General features: G+C 44.9%; 1 protein-coding gene across 7 annotated transcripts in view; it reads right to left on the reverse strand.

The window, feature by feature from the left end:
• Nucleotides 1–3,231: 3,231 nt before the first annotated feature.
• Nucleotides 3,232–16,555, reverse strand: part of LOC129772799 (uncharacterized) — a 107,869-nt gene continuing 94,545 nt past the window's right edge. For all 7 annotated transcript variants that reach the window (XM_055776266.1, XM_055776268.1, XM_055776269.1 and 4 more), the window contains one exon: nt 3,232–9,593. In XM_055776266.1, the coding sequence (XP_055632241.1) occupies nt 3,247–9,540 (6,294 nt within the window). In that variant the 5' untranslated portion in view covers nt 9,541–9,593 and the 3' untranslated portion in view covers nt 3,232–3,246. The remainder of the gene's footprint in view (nt 9,594–16,555) is intronic.

The following is a 16,555-nucleotide window of genomic DNA, read 5'->3' on the forward strand; positions in this document are numbered from 1 at the left end:
GTCCGGAAGTAATCTTTTTGTCTATTTCCTTTGCGTACGCGTCCCGTAAAGCGAATGGAATTTCCCGTGCTTTTGAGAAGACTGGAGATGCTCCTGGTTTGAGGTGTAATGTAGCTGGGGGTCCGACAAGCTTACCTGCGGTACCTGCATACTACGCGATTCCAAACCGAAGAGTAGCTGCTCAATTAACATACGATCCAAAAAATGCCCGTATTCGCAATGAGCAGCAGTCTGTCGTAGTCTTAACGCAAAACTCGCTATGCTCTCTCCCGGCTCCTGACGCAGTTGACGGAATTTAATGCTTTCCGCATACTTGTTTTTCGCCCGGTCAAAGTGTCCCACCAATGTTGTTTTTATTTCCGCGTACGACAGCTCCTCCGGTTGCCTTGGACTGACTAGAAACTTGAGCGCGTTGTTCAGCTCAATTCCCATATGAACTCGAGCATACGCTGCATGGTCTGCCTCTCTGATTCTGCTGAGGTGAAGCGCCCAGTCGAAGCGCGTGAAGTAGTCCTCCACCGATGAGCACCCTATTGATGAGCCATCCGCTGTCCTGTATTCTCCGATTGAAAACGCTGCCGCTTTCGGGTTTGCTTCCCGTGCTGCATTGGTACCTGCGGCTGCTGCCTGAACTTCTTGCACTGCTGTTTTCAGCGCATTGGCGAAAACAGTGGTGAGGTTTTGTAGCACATCTGCTGGAATGGACATTTTATCCTACTTCTAACACCACTGTTATATACTGGGTTTTCATAAATGTTCTTTATTATTCCGTTAGAGTACTACATGAATTCACTGCTTATTCATTCGAGTCACATGTTTTTATTAGGGTACACAAAGAGATGAAAATAATGAAATGTCAAAAGAGTCAAGTGTTGAAAGGGTGTATTGATTTGAGCGTAAAACATAACAAGTTTTCTGACAACATTCATCAACTAGGTGATCACTCAAAGCTGTTCTGGAAAGTAACCAAAATTTTGAAGAAAAGACCCACTGCAATCCCACCGCTGAAGGAACACTCCGGTGCTCTTCTAGTATCTTCGTCGGAGAAAGCAAACGCACTTGCTAGTAAGTTTGTTGAGGCTCACAATCTAGGTGCTGGCATGATAAGTCCCCACGAGTTTGAGGTTCGACACACTATTAACCAACTGGACAGACAAATCGATGACGCACCTTTCATCGGTCATGTTACGGAAGATGAAATTCGTTCTGCTGCGAGGTGCGGCAGAAATATGAAGGCGCCCGGTAACGACGATATTAACCAATCTAGTTCTGAAGAAACTCTCCAGCAGAACATACCGCTTTCTGGCCACTATCCTGACAAGGTGCTTCCAGCTAAATTACTTTCCGGGCAGATGGAAATTGGGGAAAGTCATCCCCATCCTGAAACCCGGAAAAGATCCAACCGATCCTTCAAGCTATAGGCCCATTACGCTGCTATCGTCTATCAGCAAATTATTCGAGCGGCTGATACTGCAACGTTTGATGTCGCACATCGAGGAACGCAACATTACAGCTCCGGAACAATTCGGCTTCCGCAAACGTCACTCCACCGTCCACCAACTTATCCGCGTGGGGAATATCATTCAGCGGAACAAAGCGCTCTCCAACAACATAACCATGGTTCTCCTCGATGTGGAAAAGGCTTTTGATAACGTCATAACGCATAACGGACTTATTCACAAACTGGTGCGGGCCAGCTTCCCAGCATATCTCACTCGAATGGTAAGAGATTACCTATCTAACCGTTCGTTCCGAGTATATATTGCAGGAGCTAAAATCGATTCCAGCTGGTGTACCACAAGGCAGTCTTCTGGGCCCAATAATGTACAGCCTGTACACCTCAGACATCCCGCAACTTCCTGCTGCATGTAGCCTGGCACTCTATGCGGATGATAGTGCTATTATCGCGAACGGTCGTCTCCTCAAGGACTGTCGGTCAAGGCTCCAGCGTGGCGTATCAACGTATGTCACGTACCTCAACAATTGGAAAATAAAAATCAATGACATCAAAAGCCAAGCCATCCTTTTCCGACATAGACAAGCTGCAAAGCGGCTTCCGCCCGCTGACTGCGTCATCACAGTGAACAGCCGTCCTGTCCAATGGTTGAACGAAGTAAAGTACCTTGGCGTCACCATAGACAACAAACAGCTGTACCGCTGCCACCCTAATGTAGATCTATAGTGTCGACGTTTGGTAGCGATATATTAGGAAGGCATGTTATTCTCTATCAATTTGTCTGGCCCGAAGACATTTCTAAATTGTTCAAATTTGAAATGAAAATTCTTACTACTGAAGTACTGAAAAGTTATCTATCAAATTTCTATGCATTCTAAAATAATATCCGAAGTGATAAGCAAGTTGATTGAATAATAGAATTCCGTAGTTCTACGTCGAAAATGCGGCCGTGTCCTATATACAATCCCTTACTCTTTTTTGCTAAACAAATTCGTCGCTGAATAGGATAAGCTGATAAATTTTCAACAGGATGATCGTGAATCACGATTGTAACGATGTTACATTAAGGAAAAAATGTTCGAAACCCAAAAGGCTTACATATCGTTTCCACAAACTGGTAAGCTGATTGAGTTTAGGTTACAAAGGCGTAAGTTTTAACTGGTTGCAATGATTTTGTTCAATGCCGTATGTTGAAATGCTTCGTTTCGGTTCTTTATGTGCTTACCACTCTAGCATTTAAGCTAGAAATTTAAATTTAAGCGGAAAAATTGTTATCTGAGTTCTATAAAACATCAACGTAGGAAATGTCAGCTTTTCTGCAAGTACTATTGGATAGATATCGTATACAACACGAAGTTTGTTGATTTCGATGCGTGTTTAGCGTATTTGAAAACTTTTAAAATGTTCGTCAGTTCGGAAACCACATCACAGATTCCAACGCTAGAATTGTTGCATTTTTGCAACTGGCCAGTCGAATGACCAACTGCCGTCATCAGTCGCCAGAGCCAGCTTTTACAGACGAATTACACGCTCAATCAGGCTACGGTCAACCGAAAAATGGATCATTTTCCGCACTGTATATTGCGACGAATGGTCGCTTTCACACCTACACGCACACACACATACAGAACAACCGAACAAAGGTGAAACTATTTGCTGTTTGCTGCAAATAAACACAGCCGCCATCACCCCGCGATAAGCACGTTGGACACGCAACGCAAGCGACTTCGCCACTTGAAAGGGTTAGCAATGCGATGATGATAACACACCACGAGCCACCACGAGCTTCACTATGAGCAGGTTGATTTCCGTCGTTGGTGCTGTTTCGCGAACTGCTGCCGCTCCCGTCCCCGTTGCTGCTGGAGGCGATACTTTTCCGCCAGTTTTTCAACGTAATCGATACGTTCTAGCCGGACGTACGGAATTCGTCGATCGAAACCGAATGATGATGATGGTGCCGTCGTTGTGGTCGTCCGCGCACGCGATCGTGAATTGGCGTTCTTATCGCTGGCGTTGGCGTTGACTTTAGTAGTTGAAGGTGAAGGTTTTTTCGCGTAATTAACTCGAATGAGTCCGCTGGCGCGCTGGGAGCCTGTGGCGAACGAGTTGATACAACCGCTGCAACTATTGCTACTGCTACTGCTGCTCCGGCTCGATGTTCGAGGGCTTACGGTTCGCAGAGGTGCCATCTTGGCAGCGGCGGCGGTGATCAAGCCACCATTCATGGTCGTGTGGTCGAAAATTTTGTACGATGGGATTATGAGCTTTTTGGGCGCTTCGCGGTTGTTGTTGACGTTGACGATCACGTTCGGACGGCAGTTGATGGAGAAGCGGCGTGTCTTTGAGGAGGAGGAGGCGGGTGACAAACTCGTTGTGGAGTTCGGGGTTGGACTTTTTCGGTACAACTGTTCGATGTTTAGGAGGCTCTCTTCGAAGCTAGGCTTTTTCTTTTTCGCCTGCGGTGGGATGTGCGGTGATCTTCGCAGACAACCGTGCGATCGACTGTCCGAACTGTTACTGTTGCTGTCCTCTTCTTTGGCGAATTGCTGAGATTCTATCTTGGTCGTTTTGGTTACATGATTGTTATTGGTTTCGATGAGTCGTTCGGAAATTGAACTCCCCGACTGGATGGATGAGTCCTCGGAAAGGCTGGCGTCGACGGAGCGATTCGTGGTTTCATTTTCCTCACCATCTGAACTGATGGCTGAGCTTGATGAGTTACTGCCACTGCTGCTGCTGCTGCTGCTGCTGCTTGAACTGCTTACGCTTGAGGCAGAACTGCAATTGCTGTCGCTGTCAACATCCATGACTATCTTCAGTCGCAAGGCGTCGATTTTGCGTTGCATGCAGACCAACCGCTTACTAAAAAATCGTCTCTTGGACACCACTCTTTGATTCTTGGTGCAGATGAATCTTAGGTAGTTTACATATTTGCGCAAAAGCTTCAGTCTACTGGCTTGAAGAAGATGCGTCTTCCCTACGTATTTCTCCCTCAAACAGTTTATCAAGCTATCCCTTCGGTGGGCCACCTTGTCAACCGGAATAACCTCCTCATACTGAATGCAGTCGTCTTCGACGAATGCGAAGAATTCATCGTCCAACTCTTCCATGTGTGGCACTTGTGCGCACCTTCCGGATCCCTCGTCTCTCCCACCCGGGCTAGTCATCATCCGCTCGATTTCCAGTTCGACCTTGCGGTAGATCTCGCTTTCGCTGTCGGACAATGAGTAGCTCGTCTCCATAGCCACTTCAGAGTCTTCTGGAGCGTTGTCTGTCGTCTCCATGAATAGCTCGTGCTCTTCATAAACCTCCTCCGGAATAACTATCACGTCATCGTCAACGAAGTCGCGGTCTTCTTCCTCGTCATCGTCATCGTCCAGAAGATCAATGATCGACTCGTGATCATCTTCTACGATGTACACTTGTCCCTGTTGTCCGTCCTCCTTCGTGTGGCCAAGCAACTCCCCGTCATTGAGGATACACAAATCGTTCACGTCGATAATGATGTTCGTTTCGCTGAGTACCTTCTGGCAGAGATTATGCAGCGTGTCCGGCTCGCGGACGATCTCTTCGACGATAAACAGCTGCCGGTTGTCACAGATGAACCGTTCGCAGATTCCCTGTAGCGTCTCGGGCTGGGGGAGGAGACCGCTCTCGAGAAGGTATTGGTAGCAGATGCTTCGGAGAGATGGTACCCGTTGATAGTCATAGACGAGGCGGTAGACGTCGAATGCCGTGCCTGCTAGCTCGCATAGAGTTGGGGGGCTGTGGTAGAGTACGGGTGGCGCGTCTTCCTTTGGTATCTCTGGTGTGTGATCCAATGATTCCATGGCCACGTTCGTATTCTCGAAGACTTCAGCATGATCGTCTTCTTCTGGTTGGTCATCATGATGCAATGATTCTACGACCTTATTCGTATTTTCGAAGACTTCATCACGATCGTCTTTTTCTGGTTGTTGATCATGCTCCATTGATTCCATGACCCCGTTCGTGTTCTCGAAGACTTCAACATGATCGTCTTCTTCTGGTTGGTGATCATGATTCAATGACTCCACGATCTCATTCGTGTTCTCGAAGACTTCCGCATGATCGTCTTCTTCTGGTTGGTCATCATGATGCAATGATTCCATGACCTTGTTCGTATTTTCGAAGACTTCATCATGATCGTCTTCTTCTGGTTGGTGATCATGATTCAATGACTCCACGATCTCTTTCGTGTTCTCGAAGACTTCCGCATGATCGTTTTCTTCTGGTTGGTGATCATGCTCCAATGATCCCATGACCTCGTTCGTATTTTCGAAAACTGCGACACGATCGTCTTCTGGTTGGTGATCATGCTCCAATGTTCCCATGACCTCGTTCGTATTTTGGAAAACTGCAGCACGATCGTCTTCTGGTTGGTGATCATGCTCCAATGTTCCCATGACCTCGTTCGTATTTTCGAAAACTTCAGCACGATCGTCTTCTAGTTGGTGATCATGACCCAATGATTTCATGATCTCATTCGTACTGTCGAAGACTTCATCATGATCGTTTTCCTCTGGATGGTGATCATAATCCAATGATTCCATGACCTTGTTCGTGCTTTCGAAGACTTCAGCATTATTGTCTTCTTCTGGTTGGCGATCATGGTTTGATGATGCCTTACCCTCGTCCATTGTCTCGAAGACTTCATCACGATCGCTTTCGTCTTCTACCTGTGTATTCTGTTGCTCGGCTATGGATTCTTCTGACTCGGCATCAGAAATTGTGACAACTTCAGCTTCAATTGGTTTTTCAGCCTCACTGACTGTAGTAGTTGTTTCCTTCGCTTGTTCCACTACCTCAATTGATTCTTTTTCTTTTGTTTCTTTCACTTCCAAAGCTTCGTCCGATCGCTCCTTCATAGCGGCTTCCGCCGTTTCCTTAGCAGCTCTTTCGATCTGCCTCTTAGCGTACCTCCTACACTCGCGAGAGTTCAACGCCGCTACGCAAAGCGTTAGCAGCTTCTTCGGATTCTTCTTCACGATTTGTACCCTTGGATTCATCATATCACAGTTCAGAAAGTCTTCAATCGAAGATCGTCGTGCCTTTTTGGGGAACCGCGGATAATCATAGTGGTAATGATTTCGTCGTTTACGGTACTTTGGAATGTAGTGTGGCACTTTGAATGTGTCCTCGTGTTTCTGTTTCTCAACAGGCTCGGCGATCGTCTCTTTTTCTTCCATCTTGGGATTGGTCTCCTCAGTGACCTCTGGGGTTGCTTCAACTGCGGCTGGAGGTGGAACAGGTTTCTCCTGTGACTCGTCTTCACATACAATTTTTGGTTCCTGTGACGGCTCATTCTTCTCTTCTCTTCCTTCTCCATTGATTGCTTTCTGCGAACCTTCCTCCTTCGTTTCATCTTTCCCTTTCTCCGCCATCCTATCCACTACCTTCTTGTCCTCTTCCTCCTTTCGCCCTCGCTCCTCGTACACCACCTCCGACTCCAGCTCCGTCTGGTAATACTTGTCCCGGTTGGACTCGATCTCCTCGAGGAACTTCAACGAGTCAGCACTGTCGTTGATCGGCACCACGTTCTTCGGCAGCTCGTTGATCACACTCAGATGCTTGTACTTGTTCAGCTCCGAATGGGGCACATCGTACGTCTCCAGGATGTACAGCTTCTCATCCACCTCGGTTGGCGTCTCCTTCGTCTGGAGTTGTTGTTGTTCCTCTTTGGTTGTTGTGGTCGTGGTGGTGGCGTTGGGCGCCGTCTTCTCCAGGTCCACCAGAATGTCCGGCAGGTTCGCCCCGCACTGAACGTTCGCTACGATCACCCCACTGTGCAGCGGAGGCAGATGCTCCTCCAGAGCTTCCTGGAGATACTTGCACGATTCAAACTGACCGCTTTGGTTGGCCAGTTGTTTCTTGTCGGCTTCCTCCTCTTCGGTTTCGTTCCAACTGCTCAGGTAGTCCCGCAGGTTCTTGTCCTTAAGGTTCTCATCCAGCCCGAAGTCTCGCTGACCGAGGCCGAGGTCCTCCATCGTGGTGTACCCGTAGTTGGTGAGATTGGTGACGGATCCGTTAGGAACGTAGTCGCTTCCGCTGCCACTCGAGGAGAGGACCGGAGGACGCCCGGAGGTGGGCTTCGAGTGGAGGTACCGATTGATTAGGTACTTTTGCTGACAGTCGTATTTGAGGGCGTGATTTGTGGTGCCATCGTACGCTGTCGGGTCTCGGTTTGTTTTCAGGATTTTGACACTGTTGATTTGTTCCTCGAGATCGACAAAGGGTTGGCTCATGTTGATGATCGGATTCGGGGTGTCGTAGTAGCAGCTGCCGGATGATTTTGGTTGCGAGTGTTGCTGTTGCTGTTGCTGCTGCTGCTGGTGGTGTTGGTGTTGATGGTGATGACTAGTGGAATGTGAATTGGGTTTCGGTTGATGGTGTTGGGGTGGTACGATCGTTTGGGAGGTGTACTGAATCCCGTACTGAGGGGTACGGTGAATCGTGGGAACCGTCGGATTGGGAATAGGGTTCGGGTAGTGATGCGTAGGGTTAGCCGGGGGGACATTCGGTGCGTAGAAGTCGTTGCCGGTTTTGTTGAATGTAAGTTTTGCGTTCGGAGGGTAATGGGCGTGGCTTGCGGTATGATTTTGAGGATAGTTTGCGTATGGTTGTTGAGCATGAGGATCATTGAAATGATGGGGAACGGTCGGAACTCGCGTACGGTGGTGATACGGATCCTCGAAAGTGGGATTGTGGTGATAATTTTGATGCAGAGTTTGGGTGGGGTACGTTTGTCGGTTGATTAAATACGGATTCGCTACATGCGGGTTCAACGGTGGGATTGGCTTCATGTAACCGTTGTTGAAATATTCAACATTCGGGTTTAGAAGGTTTTGTTTATTGGGTTGAGCCGTTGGGTAGTATCCAGGCGCAGGTGGCATGTATCCGCCGGTAAAATTGTTTGTATATCGAGATCGTTCGTTGTATATGAGATCGTGATGGTTCTGCGAATGGGTTCCTGAATGAAACTGATGACTCCGTCCGTATCGATTGGTTTCCTCAATCGTCGGATACTTGCCCCGTATAATGTACGGCTCGTACCCGTGGTGACCACTTGGTTGCTGAATTGGCGTTGCCTGTGCACCTTCCGGATGGTACAAACCATAATTGTGTTGATAGTGCGCAGTAGGCTGAGGCTGTTGGTTCGGTTGGACATAGTCCTGCTGGTAGCGATAGTTTGCACGATTGGAGTGATACTTGTTAGGGTTCTTCGCCTCGAAGCTACTAATGACACTGCTCTCCTGACCAAATTCACCAATCGTGGTGCCGTGTGATGTGCCGCTCCCAGCAGCCCAGCCATGGTTCGCTCCAAACTTACTGTTCAACTCGTTCAACGCACCACCTATCCCGGAGATCTTTGTCTGATATGGATACGGATAGGGTGGGGCCATAATATTATGATTATTATTGCTAATGTTTATGATCGTTGGGTTGGTATCACCTTTCTTATTAAACGAGATCTGTGCGTTTCCACCAGCGTTCGCGAATTGAGTGCTCCCTAGAAAATCCGAAGTGGGACCGCTTGCAATCGCAGCCTGTCCCGAAGCGATTTCCTGAACACCACTCGCTCCTATACTACCACCGCTAATGTTATTCACAATGTTAGTGTTAATATTATTTATGTTATACGTTATACTGTCGCCTGTATTGGTTTCAAACTTTCGCGATGTGAACTCAATGGTTTTATTGTTGTTAACATTTTTGCTGCTGCTGTTGCTACTACTATAACTACCACTACCACTAGCGCTCGCACAAAGTGCGTTGGTCGCATCGAAAATTCCAGCCGTATCCGAGTACAGACTGTTGCTGCCGCCCCCACTCAACGGATTCGGCTCAACATGTTGAGCCTGTTGTACCTGTTGCTGTTGTTGGCCGTAACTTCCTGTTTGCTGCTGGGGCAGATAAATCTGGGAATTGCCACCTTGCCCGGTGCTGGGCGGTGGCTGCGGTGGGATCTGCGGGAGATGTGGGTGATATTTCACGTTCGTATTCGGCAGCACTCCACTGCCAGGGAAACTGTTCGATATATCCGTGTACAGCCCATGATGTTCCATCGCGGAGACTCGGTACCTTCCGGGAGACTTCCAAGGTCAGTTTGTTGCTAGATCTGAAACGAAAACCACAGAGAGAATGGAAAGTGGGTCATTACATGGGTCGGAAAGCGAAAAACAAAGCCGCAGTGTAATTATGCACAATGGATGTCAAATCAATTATGATGAAAAATTCAACGCAGTCTATTATCTTGTTGTTCCGACACGATGGACCCGACATACGGTGAGAGTGTCTGACAATCGCATGACGATTCCCGGTCGGGGAAAAACCATCGGGCACAAACAGGACACAGGACGTAGATCGCACTGCACCGATACCATAATGGAATGTCAAAAGGATATTAATGGTGCCGCGGTGGATGGAAAAGTGCGCGCTATTAGGGAGCTCTGTCGCTGGGGGTTTCCGATATCGATTGTTTGCTTCGAGCCGAAGTAGATTGCCACGGTTTGGTTGGGTGTGACGGACGCGAATATTGTCTTGCGTTGAGCCTAATGTTCCCATTTTAATAATAGTTTAGTAATATGGTGTAATAGTGTTTTTGGGAAAAAAAATATGCAAATATGCATATGGTTTATCCTGCGGGCCACCAGGACCATACATGCTGCCCGCTGGTTTATGAATACTTGAGTGGATCATTCTTTATTTTAGTAGCTTTTAGTAGCTACGGTAGTTGTTTACTTTCATGTCAAACCCAACATTGGGCCTTATTCCTGTTTACACTTCACGGTGAAAACGAAATGAAGTGTATTCGCGATGACAACGGTACGGTATCAACATCTGGATAGGAACTTAGTTTTATCTTCAGATACAATTTTGTGTAAGAGATTATTTTACCAAATGAAGAAAACAAAGTTTTCCATTCACATTGAACACTAATTTGATACGGAGAAGTTAATTTTCATCCATAATTTCTATATGAAAGGTGTTTTTGACTGAAAACCTATTAATATCTTTGACGCTTCACTAACTCGTAAAACATAGTTCAATGCCGAACGGTACATTTCGTTTTCATCATGAAGTGTGTACGGGAATAAAGACCATTGTCTGTTGGCTATCACTGCCACTTATTTGAAGAAAAAAGGTACCAAAAACAAACGAACGTGTTTTCCAGGAGAATCGGTCCGAATTTTTTTGTTTTCTGCGCGTTCGGTTTCTGATGCAATACAAAAATACCAAAAATTTAAATATTACGGTTAAGAAGTAGGCTGGACAAATAGTTCAGAAATGAAAATGAAGCACACAAAAAAAAAAACAAAAAAAAGTAGACGGGGTCTGTGCCTCTGGACGGATGGAAACTTGACGTAGGACTTTGAGGAGTTTTTTTAACTGTGCAGAAAGTCCTAAATTTAACTCATTCAATACTCCAAATGGAAAAACCATTTTTTATATGAACTGAACTGAACCTCAAACGGATTTATTTATTATAGAAAATTATTATAGAAAAACTACGTCATCATTCGGTCACCATTTGCGGAGAGCAACGGATGGTAAAAGAGATAAAACGAGAGAGTTTTTTTTCTCACTGGAGCGGTGTTGCTAGTAAAACTATGCGGTCTATATAAATATACATATTTCAAGGGATAGCGGCGTTAAAAATGGAAAATATGATCTGTCTACCCTTCCCTTAGCCTCTATCGAGCTAAATAATCATATAGTTTGCACTCTCTGAGACTTAAAAATCAGAATCTGCTACATTAGCTGAATATGAATCATTCGCTTTACGTAGTCCGTATAATCCTGCTGTTTCATGATGCATGGAGAGGTTCGATATGTATATGTTAGAGGCAAAGAAGAAAATAAACTTTTCTGCACCGAAAGCGTATATGACGGTTTTGCTTTCGTGCTGGTGTATCATGAAGTGCGAACCGATACAAAGTTGTCTCGTTCTCTTTTGTGTCGTGAATTTTAGCACGTATCAAGAAAAGAATGCCGCTGGGAGAAATGATTTCTGTATGATCATATTTGAACGAACGACAGCGATTTTTTCAGTGAATGGGTCATTTGGCAAACACTGGGTGTACCGGTAGGTTCCTTCGGTTTTACAACAGATGGCGTAACTTGATTATTATTCCAGTGAATCAAATTTCCAGACATTCGTCGGAAAGCTACTGTCATTGCGCGTCTTTTTCAGTATATGTCAAAAAGTTGATAGTTTTCTGCCACTTCGAATATGTCGAATTTCGTACCAACGAGAGTGTTTTTGCGGGAGTGTTACTTCATTACTTCAATATGAAGAAAAAAGCTGCGGAAAGTCATCGAATTTTGGTGGAAGTTTATGGTGACCATGCTCCAACTTAGCGAACGTGTCAGACATGGTTTGCACGGTTTAAAAGTGGTAGTTTTGACTTGGAAAACGAAGAATGTTCTGGATCACCAAAAGAGTTTGAAGATGAAGAATTGGAGGCTTTACTTGACCAAGATCGTCACAAACGCAACAAGAACTTGCAGATACACTTGGAGTAGCTCAGCAAACCACATCCGATCGTTTAAAAGAAATGGGAATGATCCGAAAGATAGGACATTGGGTGCCGTATGAATTGAAGGCACCAGACGTGGAACGCCGTTTTTTCACGTGCGAACAACTGCTCCAACGGCATTAAAAAAAGGTTTTTTTTGCATCGAATCGTTACTGGCGATGAAAAGTGGGTCCATTCCGACAATCCTAAATGTCGAACAACGTATGAATACTTCGGCCATGCATCAACATCGACGGCCGCGCGGAATATTCACGGCCAGAAGGTTATGCTGTCTATTTGGTGGGACCAGCTGGGTGTGGTGTACTATGAGCTGCTAAAACCGAATGAAACCATTACGGGGGAACTCTACCGATGACAATTGATTCGTTTGAGCCGTGCACTGAAGGAAATTCGACCACAATACGAGCAAAGACACGATAAAGTTATTTTGCAGCACGATAATGCTCGACCGCATGTCGCGAAACCGGTCAGAACATACTTGGAAACGCTGAAATGGGAAGTCCTATCCCACCCGCCGTGTTCTCCAGACATTGCTCCGTCCGATTACTACTTTTTTCGATCGATGCAACATGGCCTAGTTGACCAGCACTTCTCCAATTTTGTGAAGTCAAAAATTGGATTGATTCGTGGTTAGCCGACAAACCGGCCGATTATTTCCGCAAAGGGATTCGTGAATTGCCAGAATGATGGGAAAAGGTTGTGACTAGCGATGGGCAATACTTTGAATAAAGGGTGTGTCACATCAAATTGCATCACGGAAAAAACGCTGTAGAAACTTAGTTTTTAGGAATTATATCTTCAGCTTTCGCTTATAATCAGATAAGAGTGTATAGATCACGTTGGCCATGCTTCACTGTCAATTTTTCGTAAATTTGGAAAAATGTCGTCGAACGAAAAAGAGCGTCGTGAATTAATCCTGTGCACTCATTTCGAGAATCCGGAGTTGTCACATCGGGACATCGGTAAGATGCTGGAAATCGTCCAATCCACGGTCAGCAGAGTACTAAAACGATACTTCGAGAACCTAACCATCGACCGGAAGGTGAAGAACGGCAAAAATGGATGCTCCGTCAGTGAAAAAGATCACAAGCGCGTAGTTAAGCAATTTAGACGTGATCCGAGAAGTTCGGTCCGGGATGTCGCCAATAAGCTGAATTTGTCAAGTTCATTCGTCCAGCGGACCAAGCAGCGGGAGGGCCTGCGTACATACAAGGTTCAGAAGGCTCCTAACCGCGACGAAAGGCAAAACATGGTGGGGAAGACGCGAGCCCGGAAGCTGTACACCGAAATGCTGACGAAGCCGCATTGCCTGGTAATAGACGACGAAACCTACGTCAAAGCGGACTTTCGTCAGCTGCCGGGCTTGTTGTTCTTCTCCGCAGAGGACAAATTCAGCGTTCCGGAGGAGATTCGCAAGTAGAAACTATCCAAGTTTGCCAAAAAGTACATGGTGTGGCAAGCGATCTGCTCTTGCGGAAAGCGGAGCGCCCCCTTTGTGATGACCGGCACGGTAAACGGGCAGGTTTACCTAAAGGAGTGCCTACAGAAGCGCTTACTACCATTATTGAAGCAGCACGAGGACCCGACCATCTTCTGGCCGGATCTCGCTTCGTGCCACTATTCAAAGGACGTGTTGGAGTGGTACGAAGCCAACGGGGTCACCTTCGTGCCAAAGGAAATGAACCCGCCCAACGCGCCGGAGCTTCGCCCAATAGAGAAATATTGGGCGATTATGAAGCAGGCCCTCCGGAAGAACCCAAAAGTTGTCAAATCGGAGGCGGACTTCAAGAGAAAATGGATTTCTGTTCAAAAAAAACTACAACCTAAAGTTGTACAGAACCTTATGGACGGGGTAAAGAGGAAGGGGCGAGCATACGGGCTTGGGCTCAAAGTATGAATAGAAAGAAAATGCCAAAAGTTGTTTAATAGTTTTTATTTTACTGTCTAAAATTTTCAAAAGGATTGGTCTACTAGGCGAATTTCTACAGCGTTTTTTCCGTGATGCAATTTGATGTGACACACCCTTTATTAAATTTGCAACCATTTTTTGCAGAATAAAGCATTAATTTTCAAAAAAGACGAAATAACTTACCGGTACTTTTATCATTTCGAATATATCACGCGAGCGTTTTGAGCGAGTCCACCGCCGACCCGCCGTCGGAAGCGGCGGTGTCTCGCACGCAAACCTGGGTTCGACTAATTGCCCGGTTGGTTTGAAACATAGGATACAATCCTTTAGCAATGTCCGACCGAGCTTCAGCGAGCGCTTGCCCGGGGGCGTTACGTTTGCCCGGTTAATTTTTTTGTTTTGAAATACAATACCGCGCCACAATATTTCTAGCCTACTACACTTTTTCTGAGTAGTTGTTTCTATTGCAGTCGTTTTCTGCAGCGATTGATTCCGGGAACCCGTTTATACAGGAGAATAACATAGAGGTAGGGCTTGCGATGTAAAGTCTCTTCTTGTGATACAAAGTTCCCTCTTCAATTCATCATTTGTTTCGAGCAAAACTGTTGTAGGGGAGATGAGGGTAAGACGGAGATGTTAAGGAAAACTTCAATTATATCTTTGAAAATTCCAGTTTTCCAAAACTCAAAAGCAGTTTCTTCAGTTCATTATACTTGTTTTCGAAAAAATTGGCCAAATGTTCTATACAAATGTGTTTTTTCATGTTTTTTTTACTGAAATTAAAACAAGCCGAAAAGTAGAACATTTTTATCGATGCGGGTATAATGGACATGTAGGGGAAAAGAGGGGAATTCGTACCACCTGAGCAAATCACCTAATATTTCCAAACCAATACGGTCTAAATAAAAAATGTCACATTGTATATAAAGCTACACTTGTTTTCTCTCAATAAATAATGTAATAAAAGCTTCAATCTACTAAATATATCATAAAATAAAAGAGATGATTTTTGGACATTAAAATTTGAAGCGGGGTGATTTGGACCGTCTGTGGGGTGATTTGGTCCAGTGTGTGTTTCATCGAAAAAAACATACTTATGTTTATGTAAAGTATTTTGGGATAATGTTACAATCAGTAACCATGTTTTGGGATCGATACCAGGTGTCTTGGCCAGATTCCAGACCAGAAAAGTTGGATTGAGACCATCTTGAATTCTGCATGAATCTTTTCACTGTTGGTCCAGCATTTTCAAACACTTTTGATGCTAGGTCAAAGAAAATCTGTTCTCGATGGTCTGCGTTGCTCTTTCAAGCTCCTCCTTCTTCCAACGTTGTCTGTCCATCCTCTTTTTGTGATTCAGCGGCATCTGGAATCAATTAAACCAAAAAAAAGTCTTAAATCTGTAGGACCAATTCACCCCACAGAAACGTGTCCATGTCACCCCACACAACATGCAAAAATTAAAATGCAATTAATTTCATTTATTGTTATCAAACTTACAGTTTCGCTGCATCAAATTGTTCCTCTTCTGTAGGCGAACGGAACTGTACTGCACAATACACGAAAAGTTTGTTTAATTAGCGGGAAAAACCTTAAAACCACTATCGGAAAACTCACATTTTTTGACGATCAAAGTGTTTATGCTACCGTTTCCCTCTACTTGTGACGTTTTACCAAAGTTTTTTTACTTTAGGTACATACGGTTCAACAATAGAAGGAAATGACATAAAAAATCCAAGTTGAGCCGTAATTTTAGAGATAAAGTGGTAGTCCAAATCAACCCATATGACCAAATCACCCCGTGTTACCCTAGTGGGGGGAATATGGACAGGTCAATAAGATACGAAGCCTAGAAGTTTATCGTAGAAATTTTAAATTTATCACTTACGAATTTACTTTCCCGTACATACCTAATTTCGCTTCTCTGTCAACTCACAAACTGAAATATAACCATCAGCGAATTAAATTTAGCAATTAAACTACTCAAAATGCTTAATATGGAAGCCAAAAAAATTAAAATCACACGCGGAATCATGTTTGATTCCAGAACATGTATGCAATTCTTGAATGATGTGAAAGCTATCTTGAGCTTTCCGGTTGCACAGAATCCCGCCAAAACCATGCACGAGCTCCACCAAAATTCCTGGTTGAAAAATACTGTTCTTTCTTCCGCAAATCACGCCAGTAACCATTGAAACCCTCAGGACCACCCTAATTGAACTTTTTTCGTCATTGAAGATAACCTATACATTGAAGAACTTTACGTTATGGTATATAGCAGGGGTTTTCAGATTTTTTTTATGGCAGAGCACTTTTTATAGCAAAAATATTTGACGGAGCACCTGCATTTTTTAACCAATTAAACAAATTCTATTTGCATTGAAATAACCCGACCGAGAACTACTCTATTTCAATTGCGCGTCGCAGTTACACGACATCTGACCCGGAGTAAACAAGTTAAATTACTATATGCCCTGTGAAAATGAAATAAAGAATGTTTATTTCAAGGTAGGTTTTCAAGTGGAAGCATTTGCTATAACTTTGCGGAGCACAAATTTTCCGCGGAGCACCATTTGAAAACCCCTGGTATATAGCAAAATGTATTCTTTTAGAAACATTATTTGCCACAAC

Source organism: Toxorhynchites rutilus, chromosome 3 (genome assembly GCF_029784135.1).
Source record: "Toxorhynchites rutilus septentrionalis strain SRP chromosome 3, ASM2978413v1, whole genome shotgun sequence".
Lineage (NCBI taxonomy): Eukaryota > Metazoa > Arthropoda > Insecta > Diptera > Culicidae > Toxorhynchites > Toxorhynchites rutilus.